This window comes from Phalacrocorax aristotelis, chromosome 11, assembly GCF_949628215.1.
Source record: "Phalacrocorax aristotelis chromosome 11, bGulAri2.1, whole genome shotgun sequence".
Lineage (NCBI taxonomy): Eukaryota > Metazoa > Chordata > Aves > Suliformes > Phalacrocoracidae > Phalacrocorax > Phalacrocorax aristotelis.
Genome location: NC_134286.1, coordinates 18476387 through 18501585, shown reverse-complemented (window position 1 = coordinate 18501585; position 25199 = coordinate 18476387). Strand labels below are relative to the sequence as shown.

Sequence of the window (25199 nt, the reverse complement as noted above, 5' to 3'; positions counted from 1 at the left end):
TCTACCATTTTTGATGTTTTATAATTGCACTTATTATCAGGTCCTTTACTCTCTTCTTATTTGACACAAGATCCATTATCAGTGACAGCGTGAATGTGAACATGGGCTTGATTTGAAAAACTACTTAGGATGAGGTAATGGGGAAAAAAGCTTTTTGTTCCGAACTGTTGAGAAAAGAAAAAAAATTGTAAATCATTTATGTTAGTGCTATCAGCTAATATCTTCCCAGAAACGCTCCCCTTCATGTGTAATATTGTTTATATGCTGCATTTGAGTACAGCCTGTTTAATTAGCTCCCTAATGAAATATTGTATAACAAAGTGGAAATTTATCATTTGCTTTTATGCCTTTGTTCAGCTACAAACTAGGGCAGGTCACTGTGCCCAGCCTGAACTAGACACCGTTTTCTTTCGCGCTGCATTTGAATAGAACCCATTTAATTTTTTTTTTAATGCTGTCTATTGAAAATTTTCAAACAAAGGGGTAAAGTGCTGTCCTTTCAGGTTCCTGTGCTGTCTCTTCTCTCCTGCGTGAGATGAGAAGTACTGCTTCACAAAGAAGCAGATTACCAGGTGTCTTGTCTTTTATTGGGCTATATAGTAGAATTAGTCTGTCTTTACAGCATCAGCGGTGTGTGGGTAACATTTGGAATCCACAGTGTCTTTCTCCTATATATGAAGAAAAACTGGTAACTTGGTTGTTCACTCTTTTAAATGGACTTGAAGTTACACCCACAGAGCTTTACTTAGCTCCTACTGCAATCAACAAGAAGCTCCTCTTGGCTATATTTAGCCTACGTTGTGTTTGCCTCGGTTTTGGTAGGTAAAGAAGTAAATGACCAGAGTACTTGTGACATTTCCGTAGGGGCAGGCGTGCTGCCCCAGGCGCGAGCCCAGCGCCGTGCGGGAGCCCCAGCGCCCCGTCAGAAAAGCTTCTCTGGCACTTGAGACACCCACCACCGACTGCGAAAAAGAAATCTGCCGCTGTGACTTACGCCTCGCATTGAAGTGTTGCCTCTGTCTCTGTGGTAGAGCTTTAAAATGTAAAATCCCATTTCTTTGAAAGTGTGCTGAAACCCAAACATTTCAGGAAATGTGTCAATTCCGGTGACGTCTCCCCAAGGAAGAGATCTTTGTTTGGAGGTGAAATTCCTCATCGGAGCAAGAGGTTCACAGAGGAAAGGCAGTCGTCAAGATACTCACCCGAAAAGTCAAATAACGGTGAAGGAGAGGATTGAAAATTATACCCTCGCACCTGGTGCGCTCTCTCCCCTAATCTCGTGCGAGCTACTTGACTGTATATAAATAATCAGATATTTACTGGAGTAGCGAGACAGACACCGACGTGCCCCGCAGTGCAGCGGTCAGGCCATCCTCCGTGACGTGAGTGGCAGAAGTTCAAACCCCTGTGCCGAGCGCGCCCTAACAGCGGGCTGTCTCAGGTGGTAGCTATACAATGTGAGTGCCCGAGATTCGAGTTCCACGTCTGTGTCGGACCGAGCAAATAAAGCTGAGCCTCCCGTGCTCAGATGAAAGCCGTAAAGACTGGCTTTCTAGATTTGTGAGGAGGAGCGTTTCCTCTGTTTTCTACCCTTAAGTGTTCTCTGCGTTGCCTGGGCATGCTTATGTACGTTGGAGTCTGGTGAGCAATACTGTCAAGGCTGGGCAAACTGTCACCCTGCATTCGCTATTGCCAAGCTTAATAAGACTTAGCACTTCTATAGTGCATTTTTATGTTCAAAGTGTTATAGGAATATTAAATCAAACTCTGCTCTCAGCTGAACTGTATCCCCGTTCATTGCTCAGATTTGCTTGACAGTAAGAACTTGGGACAGAAAATAAAGGGCTTCATTGCACCGGCGGAAGCACTAGGGGAGACTGAGCAAGAAGGAATGTGTTACTGTGCCCATCAAGAGAGCGCACTTGGCAGTTCCCTTGTGTTCACCTGGCTTATGTGAAAGGAATATAAGACAGTGTCTCACTTCATCTGTGCTCCTCCGTGCTCTTGGGAAGGGAGCATCCCAGTGCATTGTCTGTCACTCCCTGTGACAAGAGTTAGCCCCTATTTTTGGTACCTGTAGGGACCACTTGTGCTTGTGCTCTCTGTGTACTCCACATGGCAGCTGCCTACAGTCCTGCTCTGCCTGGAATTTGTGCTATTACTGGGTGCAGAATTTTCTTATAATTCATGGAATCTGTGCTGGAAGTCTTCCAGGTGATTTTACATATTCAGTGATGACATGGACAATATTATTCACTTTAACAGCAGCCATTCAAGGATTCTCTACTAATGTGACTTAACAGCTTTGTCTTTGGCTAATGCCTTAGGGGGCAGCTTTTATTAGTAGACATGGAGTTTGCTGCTGTTGCTATGGGGCTTGAGGGGGGCTTTTTTAGGGCAATAGAGCCTTTTTGAAAGCAGCGTGAAGTGTTCAGTTTTGTATAGGTAGAGCATAGCAATTTTAGTGCTGCCTTTACAGCATGTGAAATGGAGCTAATACTTCGCAGTGAAGAAGAATGCAAACACACACAATGCTGTCATACTCGGAGATCATCTGGAAGAAGACGAATCGCTAATCAGTAAATGGATAAACTTCCCAAGCCATTTTACTTTGTATTAGCATTGGAGCCTGATCAATACCATAAATGTCAACTACAGTTTCAGCCATTTAGTTCAGCCTCATGAAGTAGAAGTTCACTTTGCGTTAGCTATGCTCTCACATGTCACATACAGCAGCATTTTTAATACAAACAATGCAGCAATACAATCATATTTGTGCTATCAAGTTGCAAGGATATTCACATTAGGTGAATTTTGGCTCAGCAGATGTCCCAGGCAATGGTACCAGTTCTTTCTTCACAGCCTCTTTGGGAGCGGTGTGGCTGCTTTGCAGCGCGCAGAGCAAGTATGGGTGCTGGCACATGAACTGCAGAGCCGAGCTGGTGACAGACCCTTCCCTTCTCTCTTTTTTTCTTCCTGTTTAATCAACAGGGCAGAATTAGAGCTTTGGAGATCCCTACAGGCTGTGAACTAGCCTGGGAGTGTCTCTGCAGCCATCTGATATTCCCTCCTACATTAGGCAAAACGTTCATCTGAATTTGGACTATGAACTAGCATACAGCTATCTGAAATCTTATCTTTATACTCCTTTCTTCAGTTGGAACTGATTCGTTGATATGTTTACTCGTACATTTTTCAGCTGTGTATTTTTTCTACAATGGGTTATGCTTTATTTTGATAGATACGTGGCGCTTTGCTTTTACTTCAGTGAAAGATTGTGAAAAACAAACCGGAGGAGGAGGAAAGCTACGTCTGAGTGGCCCCCTCCTTTTTGATGTGTATGATGCGTTTTTCGTTCCCAATTTCTACTTTGTAAGCGCGTGGAATTCTGAAGAGTTCAATTTCAGCTGAATGCTACAACTCAGCTCTAATAATCGCTTTTAAAAGGTCATTTTGAAATTGCATAACTGAAACTGCCTGCTGATCTTCACCCATTCTGTCCATCCTCTTTAGTGGAGGTAACTATAGGCATGTATTATTGCCAGCTCCTTCCTCCGCCTCCTTGATACCTTTGCTTTGTTTGCATTCCGTCTGCATATTCCATGGTAAAGGCAGGCACGTGTATAAAGCACAGCGCAAGTAGATGAACAGGACTCCTTGTTCTGTCCTAGTTTCCTTGGTTTTTCTGTTATTCAGTACTGCGAGATGGGTTTGGCGGAGGGTAGTTTGTTGCCTGGTTATTGCATCATTCAGGCTGAAGTGCAGCGGTCCCATTTGTATTGCTCGCAAAATCTGTATGAGGTTATTAACAGTGTTTACTCAGAGTCACATATTTCAAAAGACTGCAAGTAAGCATCAAAATTAGAATTTAAACATTGGGATCAGGAGGAAGCTTGAAATTCCTATTCTGTTCTGGACAACAAATCCTATAGGAGTGGTTTCGTGGGTTCCTTATGTGTGTTGAGTTTCAAATCGCTGTTTGTGTCAATACCTAGCTCGCTCAGAGATCTGCAAACCAAGTCTTCCATCTCAAGTTTTTGCATTGGTGGTGGTACATGATTTCAAGGCAGATCCATTCTTCTTTTCCCTCCATGAGAATGGATTGCCTTAAACTTCTTTCATCAGTTGGCTGAGTAAATGACGTACTCATCTTTGTCCCCAGACATCCTCTGACTAAACCAGGGCTGACCTGATCACGTAGGAAGATATTCACCAACAGCTGGAATTTGGCTGAGGTTCTCTGGCTGGAGCAGGAAGCGAGCAGTGAGTGCAGCTTTGCTCCGTGCTGTTGTACGAAAGAATGTGAAATGAAATCCTTCAAGATGACAAAAATTTAGCCCTATAAATAAACTGAGCAAATATCAGTCTTTTATTCTGCCCACTGGCATTTGAATTCAGGAGAGATTTTTGTGTATGTAGCAAATATACCTCTGTTTATTATATATTTACACACATTAAAATGCTTCCTTTCTATATGTAGGTTTGATATTTAGATACATCTAGGCTTGTGTGTATATTGCCTGCTTACTCTGTGTGGATGAAGAATTATCTATGTGAAATTTTATACATAAAATGTTTGCAACCTCCTCATCTCAATGACAGTTTGTAGCAACAACTTCTTAGATTAAACGTGGTGTTAAAGAAAAGAGAAAAACCGCCCCGGAGTATTCCCTTTTACCAGTTTTAAATTTCTCTCCTAACAGTTTCATTTAGTGATCCACTGTACTTTTATTGTGAGTGTAAATAATTGCGTACCTACTGAGCTCATTATGTTGTTTCTCCATCATTTACATCTTGCTTCTCTTCAAACCACACAGTCTGTTTAGTTTCTCCTCACACAGTGGTTTTCCCACATCGCTAATCTAGTCACCTGTTTGTAAAACCCCTTCTATTTTTACCAAATTGTTCTGAAAAAAAAGTGTCAAGTATACCACAAGATGTGCACATAATGATTTAACACTATTTGTCTTTTTATTTTCTGTCCAATTTGCTTTATTTTCCACGCTGTTACATTCTTTTACTAAAGCTGTACATAGAAAAGAGGTTTTTATTGAGCTGTTTACAGACATGCACGGGTCCATTTTCTGAGTACTTGGAGTTAATTTAGATCTCAGCAATCAATCTGAGGTACCTTCCATTTGTCGATGTGAATTTTCATCTGCTGATGTATGGTCCACTCACATACCTCTGCTGGACCTTCTTCTTTTACGAATCGAAATAAGTTTGTGCCAACCGGTATTTTACTGGTTCAGTGGTTCATCCCTTTCTAAATCACAAATACAGTAACCCCGTTCCTGGAACAGAATCACACGGTGTTCTACAGCTGATATTTTCAAGTGACAGATTTCCTTTTTCTGAATATATAAAAAATGGGTATGCCCTATCAAAGTTGGACTGTTAGCTTCTGTGGTTACATCTAGCAAACCAAGGCAGAATAACATAATTGAAATCAATGGAGTTAATCCCATATCATGCTGTTGTAACTGGGAAAAGAGATGGGTCCTAAATTTACCCCTAAATCTTTCAAATAAAGCCATCTGCTCGAAAGTTTGGTCAGAACAGGTTTTAAGCCATCATCCTGGCAATAAAAGGAAAATGAATGATTCTGGGAGGCATAGAGCTTTTTGTACATAAAAATGAAGCAACCTTGAAAATCTATTGACTTTCCAGTAGGTTAATATTTTCTAGTAGGTGACTATAGTCTATAAAAGTCAAGGCTGAAAACAGATGAATGTAAGTTCTTCTAAGTTGCTATAAATTGCTGAAATTTGCCTGAATGCATAACACGATAAAGTCTGGTATTTGACCTTTGAGGTCTAAGTTTAATGGGAATCCATAAACGTACCAGCTCAGTTTACAGAGACACCCTATCCCAAATTTTATAGTGCAGATGTGCTTATTGTTAAGACGGTGAAAACCCTTGCACAGTAATTTTTTCCCTGGACTTTCTAAGTATCAAAATGTGAGAAACGCCAAGTCCTTTTCAAAATTCAAGGGTTTAACCGCCTCCAGAAAGCTACCATCCACGTCGGGTGGCCGAAACCATAAGGTGTGAAATTCTGCAGGAAGCCCCCAGCTTCTCGGACTCTGAGCGGCGTGAGGAGGCAGTCGCTGCCTTTGCAGTGCTGCCCTCCTTCGTTCCTTCGTGAGTCTCTGTTTTTGGCTTTATTTTCATGGACATTTCACACTTTCAACGAGTTACCTTTTAAAAGACGACTTTTTTTTTTTTTTTTGCTCTATTTGAAATGCTGAAATATGTAGGAGTTTGGCTTAGGCTTCAGAGGTGAACAAGGACTAATAATGGGTTTCCTTTCAAGAATCTGAATTTCTGAGAAATTAGTGGGCTTGTTGTTCTTTGATTGTAAGTACTGTAAGTAAGTTGAGGTGTAATTATTTTTATATCTTAATAATTCTTACTATAAAAGCAGCTTTACCTAGTCTGGAAAGCAAACAAAAATAGCTAATAACGAGTTCTGAATAATTTTGAGTCAGTTTTAAAAATGATAAGCAAAGGGTCACTGCAGTGAGCTCTCAAACTCTGCATCACTTAAAGGGACATTTCTTTTATAGCCAAAGGTACAGAGAACTTTTCTCCTTAACACCAACTCTCGCACCGTTTGACCTCAAAACTTTAATTATTTTTCAATTTGGAATTAGTATCTTGATAAATCTTCGAGTCTTTATTAGGGATGTGTTCCTGCTTGATACTCTCTTTTGTTTAGGTTTCAATTATTTAATTACAGGTCTTGATATGAAACTAATCATGCATGCATCCATACGAAGCTGGCATACTGACAGGATAAAATCATTAAACAGTCATTACTATAAACTGACGTTGGCCTGTAATTTTTGCAGTTAACGGGGGAGTTGATGCTTGGTGAACAATGCAATTAAAACTGGCAACAAAAGACTTAAAATGTCAGCCAAATTGCTTTTTAATAGTCAACGCAGCCATCACAAAACATAAACATTAAAGTCCCCATAGTAGCATAAAGCTTCATGGTGAAACAATTCTAGAAAATGAATAATAATTACAGTATCCTGAGAATTCTCTTAATAGATGTGCACTCATTAAAATACTTTGTTGGTTAGATTCATATGAAAAAGTATGTTTCCCTTGATACTTCTTTATGCATTTGTTTTGAAGGTTTTATTCGGTATTTTGTAGCTGTAATTTCTAGTAATATTCAAAAATGCCTGTCTTATTTACAATGAGTTTAAATAACTGTATATGGTTAAGCTTTGAGTGAAATTAACCTTGCAAATGTTTTGTGAGGTGAACCGAGGATAGGGTCACAAGGAACTTTTATAACCTATTAATGCTGTAAAATGATGTAACCTTTGCTAGTTTTGAATCGCCCTCGACTACTTTTGCAAGCCGAGCAGGAGAAGCTTGTCAGACCTTACCGCCTGAAGCTAACTGCCTGAGTCGGTTTGTGCGGAAGGGACCCCGTTGGCACTTGATAGATGCTCTGCTCAGATCTTCAAAGGTGTTTGAGAGTGCAGGGGTCCCAATCATAAAATGCAGAGTGGAGTTAAAAGCCCTGAATAGTTCTGAGGAACCAGGCCCACAACCCGTGGTTTAGTGGAGTGGTAGAAGCATGTTGGTATTGCAGAAAATCTACATGCTTGCTTGTAAATGCCTGGATATGCGTCAGAGAGACTACCTTGAAAACTGTGTGCCTGTGCCTAGGCTGTTATGTTCATTTTCAGGTATTACATTAGCGGTTTCTCTGTTGTTATTTAGTCTTTCCCTATGGGAGTTTTTCTTTTCTTTACAAAACAATCGATTTGTTGTTTACCATCAGTTACACATGTACCATTGTCTCTCCTCCCAGCAAGCTCCGTACTATGAGACGTGTCAACGTTCCTAAATAAAATGTTAGCAGACACCAATGGCAGGAATAGATCTTTTTGTAGAAGTATTTCTTTTATTTGTGGGTTAGGTTGAGAGAGATAGGAACTTGTTAACTACCTCTAGGGATGAAAGGCAGAAGTAGCTGGTCAGCTAATTCTACACTGACTTATATCCTTTAACTAATTTAGTGTAATTTAGATAACATGTAAAATCATTCCGTGAGTGACAGATAGCTTTCTGTTATTCTATTCGACAATTACATGCAACCTCCTTCTTAAGTAACACGACATACTTTCAAGGGTTACCAAGGATAAACTGATGCTAACTACCCCACAGCTAAGCTTACCGTTCTCCTTTTAAAAAAAACAAACAACAACAAAGTTTCCTTTATTTAAGACAACAATTCTCTGTTGAAGTAGAGAATTAAAAGATAATTTGAAATAATTCTCTGTTTAAAGATGTGTTTCTCTTCTAAAGCAAAACTTCAAAAGGGCAATATATGGTTTGAAACTGTAATTTGTCTTAAAGAGCTCTTCTTTAAGAAATCTGTCAACTAAAGTTTGCGAAGTAGAATGTAAGTGAAGTTGAAGGAAACAGTCCAGTTCCGTGTGGGCTCTCTACCCTGACCAACAGGGAACTAGTAACGCTGTTGAGAAAAATCTGTCCTACTGTCATTTATGTATTAATTGCAAATTATGTTATTGGTCAGACTACCCTGAGGAGAGTATAGGATAGCAAGGGTCACGTGTACTTTGATTTTTAAAGTTATCAACAGTATTTCTTGACCAGTAATAAGCACATATACTTGCTGCTTGTCAATTCATCAACTGTCTTTAAAACTAACATCCACTAAGATGAAGTGGAAGTCTCTTCTTGACTTCAGGAAGAATTCCTAATTTATGTAACAAGTTTGAATGTATATGCAGTCATTCAGGAAGAGTCAGATGAAAGTGTTATCCATTTCACCAAAAGCTGTTCATTTTATTGGTTGGTAGCACGCTTCTGTATAAAGTTTTCTCTCTGATGATCCAAAATAGCTAGCAGAAAAGTTGTAGCAACAAACAGCTCTGCTACTCCATACAGTCTACAGAGAAAGAAGAATCACTTTAAAATTAGATCTCAGAGAACACAGTGGAAATAATTTCTACAAAGCCAGTACAGGGATACAGGTTTAAATCAGATGCAGCCCAGTGATTTATGGTGAATTCTGGTTGAACGTCAAGCTTCTACGCCTGTACATGGTATTGATGATGAAAATGGATCTAGTATTTTCAGTTATGCTCTGCAAAATAATGTCAGGAGACATGCTGGATGTCTGGATTTGACATGATTATCTGGAGTGCAGAGAGTTAGGTGTCCTGAGCAAAGCCTTTATGTATCCAGGTGGGAAGAGCTGGAGGGTGATTCACCCTTGAAGACAGAAAGTTCAGACACTTCCACCTTGAAGTATGCTTAAAGTTTGCAGTGCTGCCTACAAAGCGCTAGCTTTGTCTGAGTCCAGATAGATGGGAGATATGCTTGGGATCTTGCCCCTGGTAATTTCAGGAATGCGCATGAACATGCCTTTTGGGGCTTGAGTTTGGGTCCTGATGTAACTGGCAGGTTCGGCCATGACTTAGGGCTTGCCATCTTTTTGTATTTCTGTAGAGCCACAGAATACTTTATATTTCCAGAAATATGAATCAACAGAGTGATCTGTCTCATGGCTGGGCTTTAACTTCAACGGGATTCTGTACCTCAGTCAACTGGTGGGACTCAAGTCACTGTCCCCAGCTTTGAGAAGGCGAGCACTGAAATGGAAGAGTCTTCACCTCAGCTGTCGCTGTGCAGTGAATTCGAATGCTGCAGGGTTTTGCATTATTTGGGTCTGTAACAGGGCACGGCCTCAGGCAGTCTTTTTTCCTAAAAATATTGCAAAGTAACAGGAACACAGATGGAGCAGGTAAGAGGCCGGCCGGGAAGGTTATCATCCACTGTAGAGAGGTTGGTGACAAAGTGGCTTAATATGGCCATAGTAGTGATATTTCCACTGAACTACTGGGCTAAATACACTGTGTATTTCAGTATGATTTATAGTTGCTAATTCCGTTACCCATAGATACCTTTTAGAAAAGCCCTCACAGCTAATGAATTTAATGACACAAAGGCCAAAACTTGAATATATATCACTCCGCCGAAAACCATCAATAACTGGGGAAACATTAATTTTTACAGCTGTGGCTGTTCGCAACCTCTTTTACCAATCATAAACTGCTCTTTAATCAAAATCTGTTCACCTCTAAGGTCGTCAAAATTTGCTGCCAGGCTACTTGTAACTGCCCGGCATTTGTAAGCCTGGATGATAGGCTTGCTCTGTAAGCTATAACCTCTCCTGCTTTGTTCGGAGTTTCAGAACGGTGACTGTACTGTCCCCCGTGAGTTGCCACTGATAGAAGTTACAACTCGTGATACCAGCTGAACCCACCACTTCTAAGAAATGGCAGGAGTTACACATTGTCCTGAAATGTCACCTTTAGGCTGGCTGGGAGCTGTCAGTCTCCACTTCTATCCTTTGAATGCTGCGTGATGTTAATTGTACCAGCAGCTGCTTGATCTGCTAAACCCACCACTGGAAGCTGGAGCTGCTGTTTAGGTTGCTCCCTCGGTCTCCATCCTAACTGGAGTGCTGCTTTTGTTCTCCCTTCCCGTCTTGTCCTTGACCTCTGTGACTCAGCCACCAACGGGCCTGTCTTGTGTTGGAACAGGCTGTGGTGACTGAAGAGGAGTCTTGTCTCACGTGGGTGGGTATTGGAAAGAATCTGATGGATGTAGCGCCTGCGATGAAGGAGGTGGAAGGGTGTGAGAAGGATAGGTTTATTTTGAATTTGTCATATGAATTGACGTAAATGTGAGCATTTCACGTAAATGGAATAGTATTTTCACATAAAAATTACACACAGAGAGCATTGGTATTTAACAGCCATATGAAGAAATACTGTAGAATAAAGCTGTAATTCAGACAGTTCAGCAGAATAAAAGCACCTCAGGAGCTCCAGCTCTTCACCCCCCTTTGGCAATGTTTATTTTACCTGAACACGCATCAGCATGTTTATATTGTCAGGTGCTTCTGCATGATAACATTTAAAACTTGCATCCTGTCCACAGTATGCAGCGTTATAACCTGAAACTCATTTCTCATTACAAACCGCAGCAGAGAGTGGCATCTTATAGTGCCGTGTTTATGTCCAAAATTATTCTACTTCAGCAGTCGGGCTCCCAAGTTAAAACATTGAGTGATGGAGTTAATTAGGGAGGAGTAGTGCTGTTGTAGCTCTAATGTTCTACAGACTTAAGTGCCTTTAAGTGAGGCAAAGTTTGTCAGGAAAGGTAGTGTCTTTCATTGCACCCACTGATACAGCCGGAGAAAAAAATAGATAGCTTTGGGCCCACCAGCCCTTCTTTTGGTTTGAGTATATTAGCATTTCTATCGTCAGAAAAACCAAAAACAGCCCCCACGCACACCTGAAAAAAAGAGTGTATCAGCCTTATTTCAAGAATTTTACAAAGTAAAATTGACAAGCTAAGTATACGGTACAAAGACGACAGGTGCCAGGATTTTTTGAATCTTGAAAGGCAGAGTATTATTAAATGCATCCTATCAGCAAAGTCTGAAGGGGTGGCCAGGTGATAGTTCCCTAGCGATAAATCACTGTCCTTCCTTCTCTAATGAGGTCTAACCTCTGTTCTTTTGCCTGAAAAATTCTCCCACACCTTCCTGCAGCTGAGTCACGAAACAGTTTGTTTGCAGAGACGCTTCTGAGACACTTCTGATTTATTTTCCAAAACACTATGAGATCTCCGCTATTTTCTTCACTTTTGTCGTGCTACTAATTGATGTTTTACCAGAAATAGAGCCCAGCAGTGTCACCGTCCTGACATGCAGCAGTAATGGCAAATGATTGGCAAATACAAATGAAAATTCCTTATGCTCTCTACTGCCAGAGGTTTTAAGGCATTGATACTTAGTATCATATGCAGGTAGTAAAGTCCATTTATACTACTCGATTTCTGAAGATCTCCTAGGAGACTTGAAGTAATCCAGCATTTGTTTTTAGAATTGGACCAAAAATGTAAATTAAAATAATGGGAAAATCCCAGGCTCGTGTTAGTCTCCCTAAATAAATACGGACCCCAGAAGGAGTTTTAGCTGAGTTTAGCGCTATTTCACAAGAAATTGCATTAAAGAGAATTAAAGAAACATAAAGCTCTTCTGTAAAAGCAACAGTGTTTTAAACAGAGACCTGCTGGTGATGCTCCTGTTGTTCCTTTTTAGTCTGCGGTTCCAGACTGGGTAATTATGGTTTTGTAAAGTTTCCTAGAACGAGGTCCGTTATGAGGGTTCACAAATACAGTCGCTCAGGTCTTAGCGTACAAGTTTTGACTGTTAATGTAAAAATAGTAAAAGAAGTGCCACACAGCCATCGTAAGAAGTCCTTACCGTCCTTGTAGCTTATAGGCAGAACAGATTTTTTCCCCACACAGTTAGGCTGTACAGCATTCAATGTAAATGTTACTTGTTTTTTCAGGAGAGTTGAATTGCCGTCGTATTTCATTTTTAACTATGGCTAAACTTGGAAATGATGAAGAAGTTTCTGTTAGCATTAGGAAATTATTCAAATTCTTATTTTACTGAATCTCTTTTTATTAAGATGATCCATGAATTACGAGTTAGAAGCTGTTATCGTGTGCGTGTGTGTAATTGTAAGTGATTCAAGGGGATTGAACATATGTGATACTGAGAACATAAAGGAAACATTTAATGAGATGCATATGAACACATTGGACTGAGTGTGTAAGTATTGTACATCATTTGTTTGACATCATTACATTATTATAATGTAAATCCAGCTGTATTTTATGCTCATTGATGCCATTCAAAGTACGTGGCATAAGATCTCGGTTAATTTTTCTTCGGAAGTGAAGTGCTGTGTTTTCAGCGCAGCCTAAACAACAATACGTAGGATCCATTCTACTCTGAGAGTGGCAGTATGGTATGAAATTATTTACTTGGCTATTTGAGGGCACACCAGTACTGATAAATAAAGTGCCCGGAGCCCCTTGATGATCCCCAATGCCTAATTGGGCTACCCCTCCTTCAGTCTGTCCTGGGCTGTCCCGACCTGCTCAGCAAGAGAAATCTGCTGCCCCAGGGGCGAGCTCGAAGCACCTTGGGCATGAGTCAGTAGGCTGTCGTGGGAAGTGGTATTGGTCTCTGGAGGTCTCTAAATCTCTTTTACTTACTATGTAAACTTCGGGTCCGTATGACCTTTAGTTTATAAGCTTTCCTTACATTATAAACTTCGTTGTGCATAAAACCATACGGTTTGTAGAATTCTTTAGAGATCTTTGGTATTTTATATTCTGGAAGATTTACTGTGTAATAAGGCTGGGGAAAATTTTATACAGCAAGACAATAATTTAAAGGTAAATTGGTATTAAATGTGCTGGTTAGATCCTTTTATATCCTAGTAGTCTGAAAAAGTTTGTGAAGCAAAGGATGTTGTGAGTAAGATAGGCCAGCTAAATGTTGGGCTCCATCGGAAGGAGCAAGTGCAGAACAGACTCTTGAAACACAATGTAAATTTACACACCAATAAAGCAGTTTCATACAGGGTCTTTTTTTTTTTTCATATTCACCTTTTCTCAAAATATGTGACAGCAAAAATAATAGGAATTCAGAGACAGCTAAAATATAATTAGGGACTTAGTAAGGTCACTGGTACACAGGGAGCAAAAGAATAATTTTAAATTCAGAATGGAAGGAAAGGGTGTAAAGACTTACACGACATCAGTAAGTATATTAACAGGTAGCAAAGGCAGCAGTCTGCCACGGTAGCACTTACATCTAATTCTTACTTTTTCTTCTTAGACCCAGGGCATAAATCGCTTTGTTACATTGAGAGTTTTTATTCTATGCTTTTTAGCTCTAGTCTTCAGCATGCAGATTCTCTGTCTTCCCTGCACACGGAAGCCTTCCCAGCTCTTCAATGCCCATTTATATAAGTTGGGCGCAGTTCTCTGGGCATAATCCCTCCAGTCTGTTAGGTGGTGTCAGACACGTCTCCCTGCACGGTGCAGATTTAGCTGTTCCAAGGCTCAATTTTGATAAATAACATCATGCTTCTTCACCTCTTCTTGAGAAAAAATTACAGATTGTAACTGAGCAGTAGTATACCCGCAGAACTTTTAAATAAACTCTGACATATGTTGCTAGTTTGTTCTTTAAATAATGGATTGCAAGCTAATTCATACTCAGCTGAGACATACCTAGTTGAAAAAAAACTCCAAACATACCAATAAATAATGAATTTAGGAACTGAAAAAAATAAAATATCTCAAAAGCTCTACAGGTTAGATGCAAACCTTTTAAGGTTCATTACTTTTTAATATATTCTCTCTGATATACTTCACTTAGTAACAATATGGGCTATTGTAGTCTTATCAGTAAATGATAAAACAGTTCAATTACGCCTTCTTTCTATGTGGATCCAAAAAGTATAGTAAAGTGTACTTTAAGACCATTAGGAAATACTTTAGCAAAGGCCTGGCTTATTTGCAAAACTATTTTTTAATCAGGTGCTAACTAGTTGATAAAGCTGCTTATTTAATTTTTGTCAGTCTATAAAGCATTTCAGCTACATGTTTGTGATTATGATTACAAAGGCATTTTAGCCTGACTTTTAAGGAAAATGAGTTTATGTTAACGCTGCCCTTGTCCATTGGTCTGTGTCTCCAATAACTCCTGAGCAGAGCGGCAGCACTCAGCCGGCGTGGCAGAGGAAGGGAATATCTAAGTTAATTAACTTTCCACTTTCTGAGAAGTAGAGGCCTAGTAAAAAAGCAAGATCTGAATTATCGTATCTCCTGAAGGAAGAAGCAGTAGTGGTAGAACTCAGCAGCTGGAGAGGAGCTGTTGAGGTCTGTGCTCCGTAGCTGCAGGATCCCAAGCTCCGGTACACAGGTGCCCCGGAGCGGCGTGTGTTCAGTGTCGCTCAAGGGCCATCCAAAAGAATGAGTCAGAACCAAAGAAGAAGCATTCAGGACCGAAGCAGAACTCCCTCCAAACTTCAGAGAAAGGAGAGCAAGTAGAAATCCTTCCAACTAGCAGAATTACACGGAAAGTTTTTCTTGTTTATAGCTAACATCAATGCAGCGGTTTGTCTGTTGGAGTGAGTGCATGGAGATTGGGAAGTGTCTCAAAGTAAAAAAGCTGAACAAATCAACATTGTTACTGAAGAATGAAAGCAAAACCTTAAAACATATTAAAAAGAAGGGGGGGTTAAGTAGAGTTTGTGGCATGGATGGGGAGTGTGCAGTTAGAGCAAAACAAAGCAGATCCCATATACGGCGAAGGAGCAGAATGTTATATAGATCTTCTCAGGAAACATCACAGTTCTAGATGGGCTCTGCTGAAATGAGAGAGCTATTTAAAAATAATGAATTCTCAGGGGAAAGAATTTAGACATTTTCTAAACAGCCCCTTAGGTGGGTGGAAAAAAAAAAATACCAGGGCCAGGAGCATCTCTTTGGGATTTTGGGCGCTCCTCAGGTGAGAATCTGATTTGGAGTAAATTATTGTAAATGTAAAGTTTGAGCTGAAATCATGTTTTATACTTACACTTTCAGATGAATGGAAACTCCTACCTTGTCAATGAACACATTGAAAACAAATGATGCTGTATTTGCATATCGTACATAGACTTTCTGATGTAAACAAATTTAAAAATCTGAACGTCATTAGCAACCATTAAGAATAAAACCAGCAGTTGTTATGGGTAGCATTATGCTGAACAATAGCAACAGGATAAAAATTCATAGCTGAGCTAATTTCTATATCACTCCCATACATTTTGGAAACTTGTCGGCTTCAGACAAATTATCTTGTGTAATATCACTTTTTAGGTATTTAAATGATTTTGCCCTAAGTTATTTTACTGAATCTACTGTTTATTCAGAGTCCTGAAGAATCGTAAGTGTGCATATTTAGATATAATGATGCTTTATATCCCAAGCACCGTTTTTTTGTGGTATAAAAATAAAGTTAATGAGTTGTAGGCTTAGTTTCAAGCAAAATAAAAATAACTTTACCAGATTAGAAGGTCTGTAAAAACTAATTGGAAACTCAGACTGATTCTCAGCATTATGAATTTGCATTGTTTGAGGTGAAGGTCTGCTGCAGAAAACTTGTAAACTTGTCTTTAAATCACCAAAATACTTCAGAACCTGATGTGAGGTTTTCTGTGATGCCAGTAGCTGGATGAAGGGGTGACAAGTGTGATAACGGAGAAGGAATTCCCCAGGAAATCTGATGCATTAATGTATTGCAGTAAATTGCACTGGGAGATATAAGGTACCCCACCAGCCAGAAATACTTCATGGTTCACAAAGCAGAACCAGTCTATTGCATGGGACAAACTAAACTATTTGTCAGATAATTGTGTGCTATTGACAGGGTAGGGACAGTACAGATAAAAGGGGAAGGAAGGAGCCAAGAGGTGTCTTGCCTTACAGATGATACATTTTTTTCCCATTTACCTAGAGAAGCAGTCTCCTTGGCTGCTCGGCGTTTACTGCGTAGCTTTTGATGTACCTTGCAGAGCCTAACTGCGTGTCGTGGCAAAGACCAGCAATTTTCTAGCAGGACAGTGGCACAGCCGTTAAAATGACTTGTCATGCAAATGATAGGATGTATAATCATCCTGCAAATTCTCTGTAGCGTGGCTTTAAGATTGATACTACTAAGTAAGGGAATGTCACTGAGCAAATACTTGAGGATGCTGGACATCAAATGTTATGTCCAAAATTTGGGTAGCTTTCAGTTCTAAAATAGCAGGATACAGGATTTACTGAGATTAATTATTATATGAAAGTGCCGTAGCAGATTATTTCAGAGCTCTGGACTGTTGACTCCAGTGATTTAATTTACTGAGGTCTCCAATTTTCTAATATGCTTAGAAATGCCTTTCTGGTATATGCAAACTAATACTACAGCGTAAACCTTAATGCAGCTGTAAGAATGCTGCCTCGAGAAAAGATCAATGAAATTAAAAGGATTAAGCCTGGGCCAAATCCATGACAGCTTTGCTTACCACAGCATAGAAGAGCTTATGTGGAGCACTGAACAACCTTGTTTCTCCAGTTGGGGTAAATTGTGACTGTCACAGAGAAAAAAAAAAGTGCTTTTTTTTCCACCAGCCGTTCCAAGAAAGGAAGGGGCACGCTTTCATCTTTCACCTTGAAGACACATCATGTCATAATTTAAAGAAAGCGTGTGTTGTAAATGGATGACAACAACAGTTCCTTGCAGGGAATTTTTGCAGGTTCATCAGTGCTCCGCTCCAGCTGGTTTTGTGCAAATTTAACTGGATGTCTGCTAAGGTAAAAGGGAGAGTGGGGGGGAGTATAGAAATGGGGCAAAGCTGCGTTAGGCACTGAGGTAAATTAGCTGGAAGAGTTTCAGGTTAACAGCTTCACAGTTCACCCAATCTGGCAGCAATTTTCTATCAGCATCTTCTTTGCGAAGTGTTTGTTATTGTTCCTTTAAAAAGGAATTTCTTGCCTCAATTCTCCATAGCTGTGTTTCCTGCTGTACTGAGAGGCTTTGGAGACTCTTGTGGGAAGTAGAGAAAACAAGATTTTGTTGTCCGTTCAGAGCACCGTTACTCCCTGTTTGTATCTTCGTTGTCTTTTGCAGAAGGACTCGGCTCCCTGGCACAGGCTGAGCCACCCTAAAGCCATGTAGCAGCGTTGGCGCCGGGCAGGACCCGCGCAGTTACAGGTTCCTTCTCGGGTGCTGGGGGGCAGCGCTGGGGGCCCGGGGGGCAGCGGCAGCTCGGGGGGCAGGGCCCGGGGTAGCCGCCACGCACGTCTTGCGCTCCGTCTCCTTCACCGCCCGGTCGGGTGGCTGTGAGCTCCTTGCCAGGTCATCTGCCTTTAGCTGCCACAGAACACGCTGGGTATCTGGCTCGCTAGTGCTTTGGATAGTCTTTAAGACTTTTCCCAGGTCTCATTTAACAAATGCGGTAACAGACTCGTAGAAATATGTTAACCTTGTTTTATGCAAGATGTTTGTTAGGTGCTAGGAATTACTCGATTATGTTCTCTGGTGATTTGAAGTGCAAGACTAATTCTTATACTGTGTCTGTTTCTTTCATAGACGTTCTTAAATGAGATTTATACCTCATGAAATCAGTTGGTATCTGTGCTGCAATTCAATGTCAACTTGATTTATTTGTTCTTTACCCTCCTCCCCCAAAAATCCTATGACAAATTACGTGAATGTTATATCTTCTTCTTTTCTTTGTTTTGTTTTTTGTTGAACTACTGAACTACAGTGCTGGAGGGCGTGTGGCTACAGCTGATATTCTCCATTTCAGTAGAGTATTATGTCTTAATTTATTTTATATGTTAGAACAACATTTTACAGGCAACTGGGTTAACAATATGAAAGCATAATGTTTTAATCCCAATAAATATTATACCACGCTCGTGCTCTCTTGATCCTTTTAAAATAATAATGTTCTGTGGGTTTCTTTGCCTTTTCTTTGTTGTTTCAGATATGCCAGGTAGCCCACACAACCAGTTCACCTTCAGACCCCTCCCGCCGCCACCTCCACCACCACACGCGTGCACCTGCGCCAGAAAACCACCTCCGACAGCTGATTCTCTCCAGAGAAGATCAATGACCACCCGCAGCCAGCCCAGTCCTGCTGCCCCAACTCCCCCCACCAGTACGCAAGATTCGGTGCATCTCCATAACAGCTGGGTCCTCAACAGCAACATCCCGCTGGAAACCAGGTACAGACCAACCTGTTTTACACAACGTATCTCAAATGTTTAAAAAAAAAAAAAAAAAAAAAGACGACGGGGAGGAGGCCTGACATTGACATGAGGGGGTGATGGGGAATTACACCACCGTCACTTGTGACGGGCCAATTCATTGCGATTTGAGGTCATGTCGTGTAGCCATGTGAAGGCCTTATTCCCTTGATTCACCTAGATCATTAACGCTCATAAAAGCACCTGTATTGCAAAGTTTTGGAAGACATTGATTTCCTTAAGGTGTGTAGACTACAGAGGTATTTCAGAGTTGTGTACGATCAGGATTTGTGCATGTGCACTTGTCTCACCCTCCCGTGTTCTCCCAGGGCCGTTTTGTAATCGGCAAATAGACATTTTGTTTGATCGGTGTGCTCTGGCACTTCTGCGGTCAGTGTTGAGGCTATAGCTTTCCTGTGGATAAGAAAAGATGGGAAATATTATTAAAATAACATTTTCCTCAATGTGTATTTAAACACTTCATTGCACATATACACAAATAATATAATTTGATAATCAATTGGTGATGGAGAAATGATACAGGCCCAAGACAGGTATTGAGCATGGAGAGCCTTACCTCTGGGAGCTGGGGAAGGGAGGGTTCAACATCAGGATTATTCATAGTTTACACAAATAATCTACTCTGAAAAATAATTGAAAGCAAATACATTCTGTATTCAGCAAACCTGTGTTTCAGTATCCAAAGCTCTGCCACTGAGGTGGATACACAGTTTCCTTTGACTTCTTGGCTGTAATAAGCTGCTTTTGTTCCCGATAACTATTAGCTAATTTGACGGCTTTTAACTGCAGCTGTGTTTGCTGACTTGATGCTTAAAACAATCCCTTCATTTTCTGCAACCTTCTTCCTCTTCCTAGTGAACAGAGCACCAAGAAGTTTTGACTAGGGTTTCCCTTGGGTTTTGGCATTTTAAAACATGTAAAGTGCATGGCTGGCTGTGAAAGCTGTGTGTGATGAAACAGATGAGTGTCTGACATCCAACTAATCTGATCCAGAGAATATAAGGTGTTATGCATAAAAATGTTTTCTTTTTAATACACATATGTCCAAGGACCATTAATCACAATTAAACACTGAAACCTACATTTTGTTCTATTCTAAAAAGGTCATTTTTATTTTATTACAAAACTTAATTTTAGTATTGTCATGGTTTAACCCCAACTGGCAACTCACCCCCCGCCCCCAGCCACTCGCTCACTCCCCCTCAGTGGGATGGGGGAAAGAATCAGAAGAGTAAAAGTGAGAAAACTCATCAGTTGAGATAAAGACAGTTTTACAGGTAAAGCAAAAGCCGCACACACAAGCAAAGCAAACCAAGGAACTCATTCCCTCCTTCCCACGGGCAGGCGGGTGCTCAGCCATCCCCAGGAGATCAGGGCTCCATCACGCGTAACGGTGGCTTGGGAAGACAAACGCCATCACTCCCAACATCCCCCCCTTCCTCCTCCTTCCCCCAGCCCTATATGCTGAACGTGACGCCGTACGGTGTGGGACATCCCTGGGGTCAGTTGGGGTCAGCTGTCCCGGCCGTGTCCCCTCCCAGCTCCTTGTGCCCCCCCAGCCCCTCGCTGGTGGGGTGGGGTGAGGGGCAGAAAGGCCTTGGCTCTGTGCCAAGCCCCGCTCAGCAGGAACGGAAACATCCCCGTGTTATCAACACTGGTTCCAGCAGAGATGCAAACCCCAGCCCCTACTCACTACTGTGAAGAAAATTAACTCTACCCCAGCCAACACCAGCACAAGTATACATATTTAAACACTTAACTTCTGCTGGTCAAAAGTGTCAAATTAAGTTTTTCGTCTCTGAAAGTTGGGATTGAAGAATAAGCTGATTAATTCTGAAATAAAACTTTGTCTTTAGGACAATTCATGAAAAGAAACAAGGAGGATGGAAACTTTTCTCTGAAAGTGATCATAAACAAGATTTTAGTTCAGCTAGTCCTTGTCCTTCTAGCGCTAGAAGCTTCTGTTTACATAATCTTTATAAAGATAAATCTCTGTCATTTCTGGTGTAACCAGCTTATGTATTCTATACTTTCTGCTGCATATAAGGTTGATCCCTGGGTGTTCTGTATCCATTAAGCAGCTTTTGGTTCTTTTTATTTAACAGTTAGGTAGATCTTGTTTAGCCTTTCTGCATCCCTGTTCGCTATATTCTTGTCAGACCTCAGTGGGGAACATACTTTGCAATTTTAAGTCTCTTTTGAGTTCAGTTTAATTTTTCTGGTTTCTTGTTATTTTTGACAATTTGAAACTTCTTATAAAGGACAAATAAATAGATATATAGTTATATCTATAATTATATAATTGGATACTGATGAAAGGGCTGTGCAGTGGCTTAGGAATTCCTACTGGAAAACATATTGCGGGCTGTACGTTACTGATTCACAAAGTCTGGGCATTTTCCTCACTCCTACCCTTCAGTGGTTGTTTCAGCTGATTTCATGCCCTCTCTGATAGCTCGCTGCAGCCTCTCATGAAGCTGGCTGAAAGGCTATATAATCTGAAAGTAGAATCTGAGAGACCGCTTGCCAAGATGTATCTGCAGTTTACGTGCAGGCAGGTGATATAGCAGGGGAGCATTGTAACACAAAAATTTGTCATCGGAAGTCTCTATAGTACACAACACAGCCTTGGGGAAGAAGAAGGGCTTGCAGCCTGTTTTTTCCTTCCATTAACATGGAATGATTCGGCTAAAATTGAACAAATACTTTGGCCTAATATCGGAATTCTCTCGCTTTCCTTCTCCATTAATGTTTGGCTGCCCATTAAAAATAATCCTGCAAAATAAAGGGAAACATGTCAATGGCAGCTGTATTTCTGTGCTAAATCTTTAATAGTACCAAATCTACCTAATATGTACATACTTAATATGTCTAAGCAGATTTTTTTTTAATTTGGAACATTTGCAATCAAAAAGACTTAGACAGTAATGTATTCCCTACTGTAATAACTAGGCAAAAATCAGAATGCACATGTTCAGCTTTTCTTCCAACTATATCTCCTGTTAATCCATAAACAGCACATGTGTTTGCATGGTTTATCTAGAGCCACAAAATATTAGAGAATTTTCAGACAGGAAAAGATTTCCTGGAACTAATCGTGTGACTGTAAATCCTGTTCACTCTGGACAGTCAGAAATAAAGCAAGTTTATGAGTCTGCTCATAAAGATAATGTGTCATATTTATGTAAAAGAAAATTCTGTAGTTCTGAAAATATTTGCAATACTCTGGTTAAACATGTAATCTTACGTAATCAGAATTTGAAACCCTAGATTAGACCACAAAGGCTGCAGTAAAGACATATATCGAGGTATGTGTTCTGAAAGCTCTTTTGTAGAGTAAAACTTTGCTATAGTCTTATAGAAAAGGCCAAATCAGAAATTCTGTTTTGTGCTTCCTCTAGAGGTGTTAGATGCGTGGAGTAATCCGCCAAACAGTTTTGTCAGGACTCAGCTTACAAGCCCAACTTTTTAATGAGGAGACCGACTTGGAAAGGCAAAATTACTTGTTCAAGTTCACACGAGCTTTTGGCAAAGACAAGAACAGGGTCTAGATGTATGTCATTGCCAAGGCTGGTTCTCTAACCCTGCCAGTTATTCTAATGATAAGCAACCCAAATGAAAATGAGAATTAGGAACGCCTTTAAAACTTCAGAGGACATGTAGAAGAGGTGTTGATGAAGAAATGGGAGAAGAGCTGTACCTGTAGGAGGTGTAACAGCTCAAACTGCCGCCTGGCTGTGCTGCGGCCATCGGGCTGCAGTGTTGCCTGTGAATGCAAACGTAGGCGCTCTCCGTATGCGTGCACACACAGTTTTGAATAAAACATATTCATTATTAAAATGACTTATGAACATGCAGTAATTTCATTGTGACACAGAAAAATAATTTGCAAGTATTGCCAGAAAAAGACTGCAAGGACTTCTCACATCACATAAAAACCCAGGAAACATTGATTTTCTTTTTTAGGATAATATTATTGGGCTCTTACATAAATTGATTTTTTTCTTCTCCCCCAGAATAAAGTACTTGCAACCTATTGCCTATTCCCTTCCTTTCCACTAAAATAATTGTTTTTTCAGGTTTCATAGATACTTTGCTCTAATGTTTCAAATCGTATGATTTACAGTGTAATACATTGTCATTATCTCTGACAGCCCCATCTGAACATAGCTTACGACTTTTTACAGAGTATGTATTAAACCCTGGCAATTCAAAGGAATGTTTTTCATTTTCTCCATGCCCTGTTAGTTGACTCAGTATTTGTTTCCATAGCTTGCTTTTTTTGTGGGTTCTTTTTTTCTGGTGGTTGCTATTTATTTTCGCACTTCAGTCCAATTCCCAAACAAGAAGAAAAAACTAGACGTTAAACAGGGATATACCTAAAGAGATAACTTCTGGTCCTCCCTTCAGTCTGTTACAATTTCCTCATGGATAAACCACTGGATAAACCATTGGACACACTTATTTTGAGTAAAGTTTTGCATTTAGATTACCCAAGCATTAGAACTTTCACGTTTTCTGTCTAAATATCAACCTAGCTGATTTTTGTTTTGTTTCAAAGCGTTTATTTTTAGTCCTGTTCTGTGCCTCAGTATTTTCCATATCTGCTTGTTCCTTCCTTTTTTTAAAACAAATTTCTTTCCAGTTCCTCTAACCCATTTAGCAGTGTTGGCAGTAAGGTTAATGCTGTGCTGAATGGACTGAAATCTCCCTTCACTGCACTGGCAATGAGCCAAGGACTGTGGAAAAAGACAGCTTAATTTAAGCAATCTTATCACCATGGTAATAGCTCCTCTAAGGGGACAGTGAGGTACCGGACCATGAACCTGAGATTCAATTATCATTAATTTATATAAAACTTTGAAGTACTGGAATAATAAGGGAAGTATTTGGTGTTCAAGGCAGTTATGATTTTCAGTTAAAATTCAGTAAAATTTCAGAGCCCTAAAGTTTGATTATATCTCTAAACACTTAAAAACTTCGCAAGTTTCGGAGTTCAGGAAGTTTATTCAGCTCCTCCTCCAGACGGAGTCGTTCTTTTCTGCATTATATAATTATTTAAGGTGCATATTTAAGAACACAGAAATCTAGGTAGTTGCAAAAATATCATCTTGTGTATAATTCTGTTTAGTATAGGGGAGATCTCGACAGCTCTCACTTATCAAGAGATTTATTCTGTACTATGGGTTTCCCTTGTTCCTTTTTAATCAAGCTTGTAATTATTTGTGCTCTTCAAAAAGTACATTGATAGCCTTTCAAGTCAGAAACCTCTACACACGCGCTTTCTGTTTAAGCTGGAGTAGCGCTAAAAGCGGAAATAATTAAAGACGTATGTATAAATACACACGTGGTTCAGTGTGAGCTCTTGGAAGGTTTATTCTTCCTCCTTGGCCTCTTCATTTGAGCATCTTGTGAATCTCGCCCCCGGCGCAGAGACACAGAGAGCACTTTTGTGCCTGCCTTTTTCCCTGTGTGAGGTTTCCATAGCAAACAGAATGGTTTTTACAGCTCCCGAGGCACACAGGTGTTGATGATCATAAACCACCAAGCAGGGAGACAATTACTGTTTGAGCAATGCAGTTCATTAGGAACTTGTTTGCGAATGGGGCCTGCTCCTGAGTTAAATGACCGGGCTTGAGGTTATTCCAGGACTAAATGCAGGGGAGGGCTTAGTTTGTGGTCCTTCCTTCAAATCATGTTGGTCAGTCTTTGCTGTTATGACATTTCACTTGTATTTTGTCATTTTCTAACTAATTAAACAATAAATCTAACTTATAGAGTGGCTCACCATATTAAAAACAAGCACATGGCAAGGGTTTTAAATTCAGTCCAAGTCCCATGTGTTTTCACCGCACAGCAGAAAAGATCTAAAAATATTTAAGACTTCTGAGTTGTAAAAGATAAATTTAAAACTGTAAATATGACCATGAACTTAAAATAAAAGCTATAAATATGACCCTAAATTTAATAATGCGAGAATGAAAGCATCTTTTATGGAAATAAAAATATAGACGTTTGTCAGCTACAATGAAGGACAATTTCCATGTCAGCAGCGATGGCACTTGAGGGTCCTCCTTCTGATAATTTGAGATCCAGTCACTAAGGACAATAAGGAGGTTTAAGTTGTTTATATCCTCTACTGAGTTCTTCCTTTGGGAGAAGCTCTGGTGTGGGCTTCCCTGGAGCAGTGGGATGGTGTTTGTATGTGTAAGGGGTTTTTATGCAGGCTGAATGTAGGAACTTTCACGCTGCAGATATTCAAAATAATGAGCAAAGAATAATGGAATAGCATATAAAGTTATAAGTAAAAGGAAAGGTATGTTATTTTATGGCCACCAGTAAGCAAGCGGCCTGTTAGCTTTCTATGAAACAGTGTTCTCCTCTACAAAACCAGAAACAGATGGAATATTATTTTGAAAGAGAACGATAATTACAGGTTATTACAAAGGGTCTAGGCCGATTT

At 40.2% G+C, this 25199-nt stretch overlaps 1 protein-coding gene across 1 annotated transcript in view; it reads left to right on the top strand.

The window, feature by feature from the left end:
• TENM1 (teneurin transmembrane protein 1) overlaps positions 1 to 25199 on the top strand; it is a 256403-nt gene that overhangs the window by 71894 nt on the left and 159310 nt on the right. The window contains exon 3 of the mRNA XM_075107184.1: positions 18454 to 18694. Within this exon, the coding sequence (XP_074963285.1) occupies positions 18454 to 18694 (241 nt within the window). The remainder of the gene's footprint in view (positions 1 to 18453; positions 18695 to 25199) is intronic.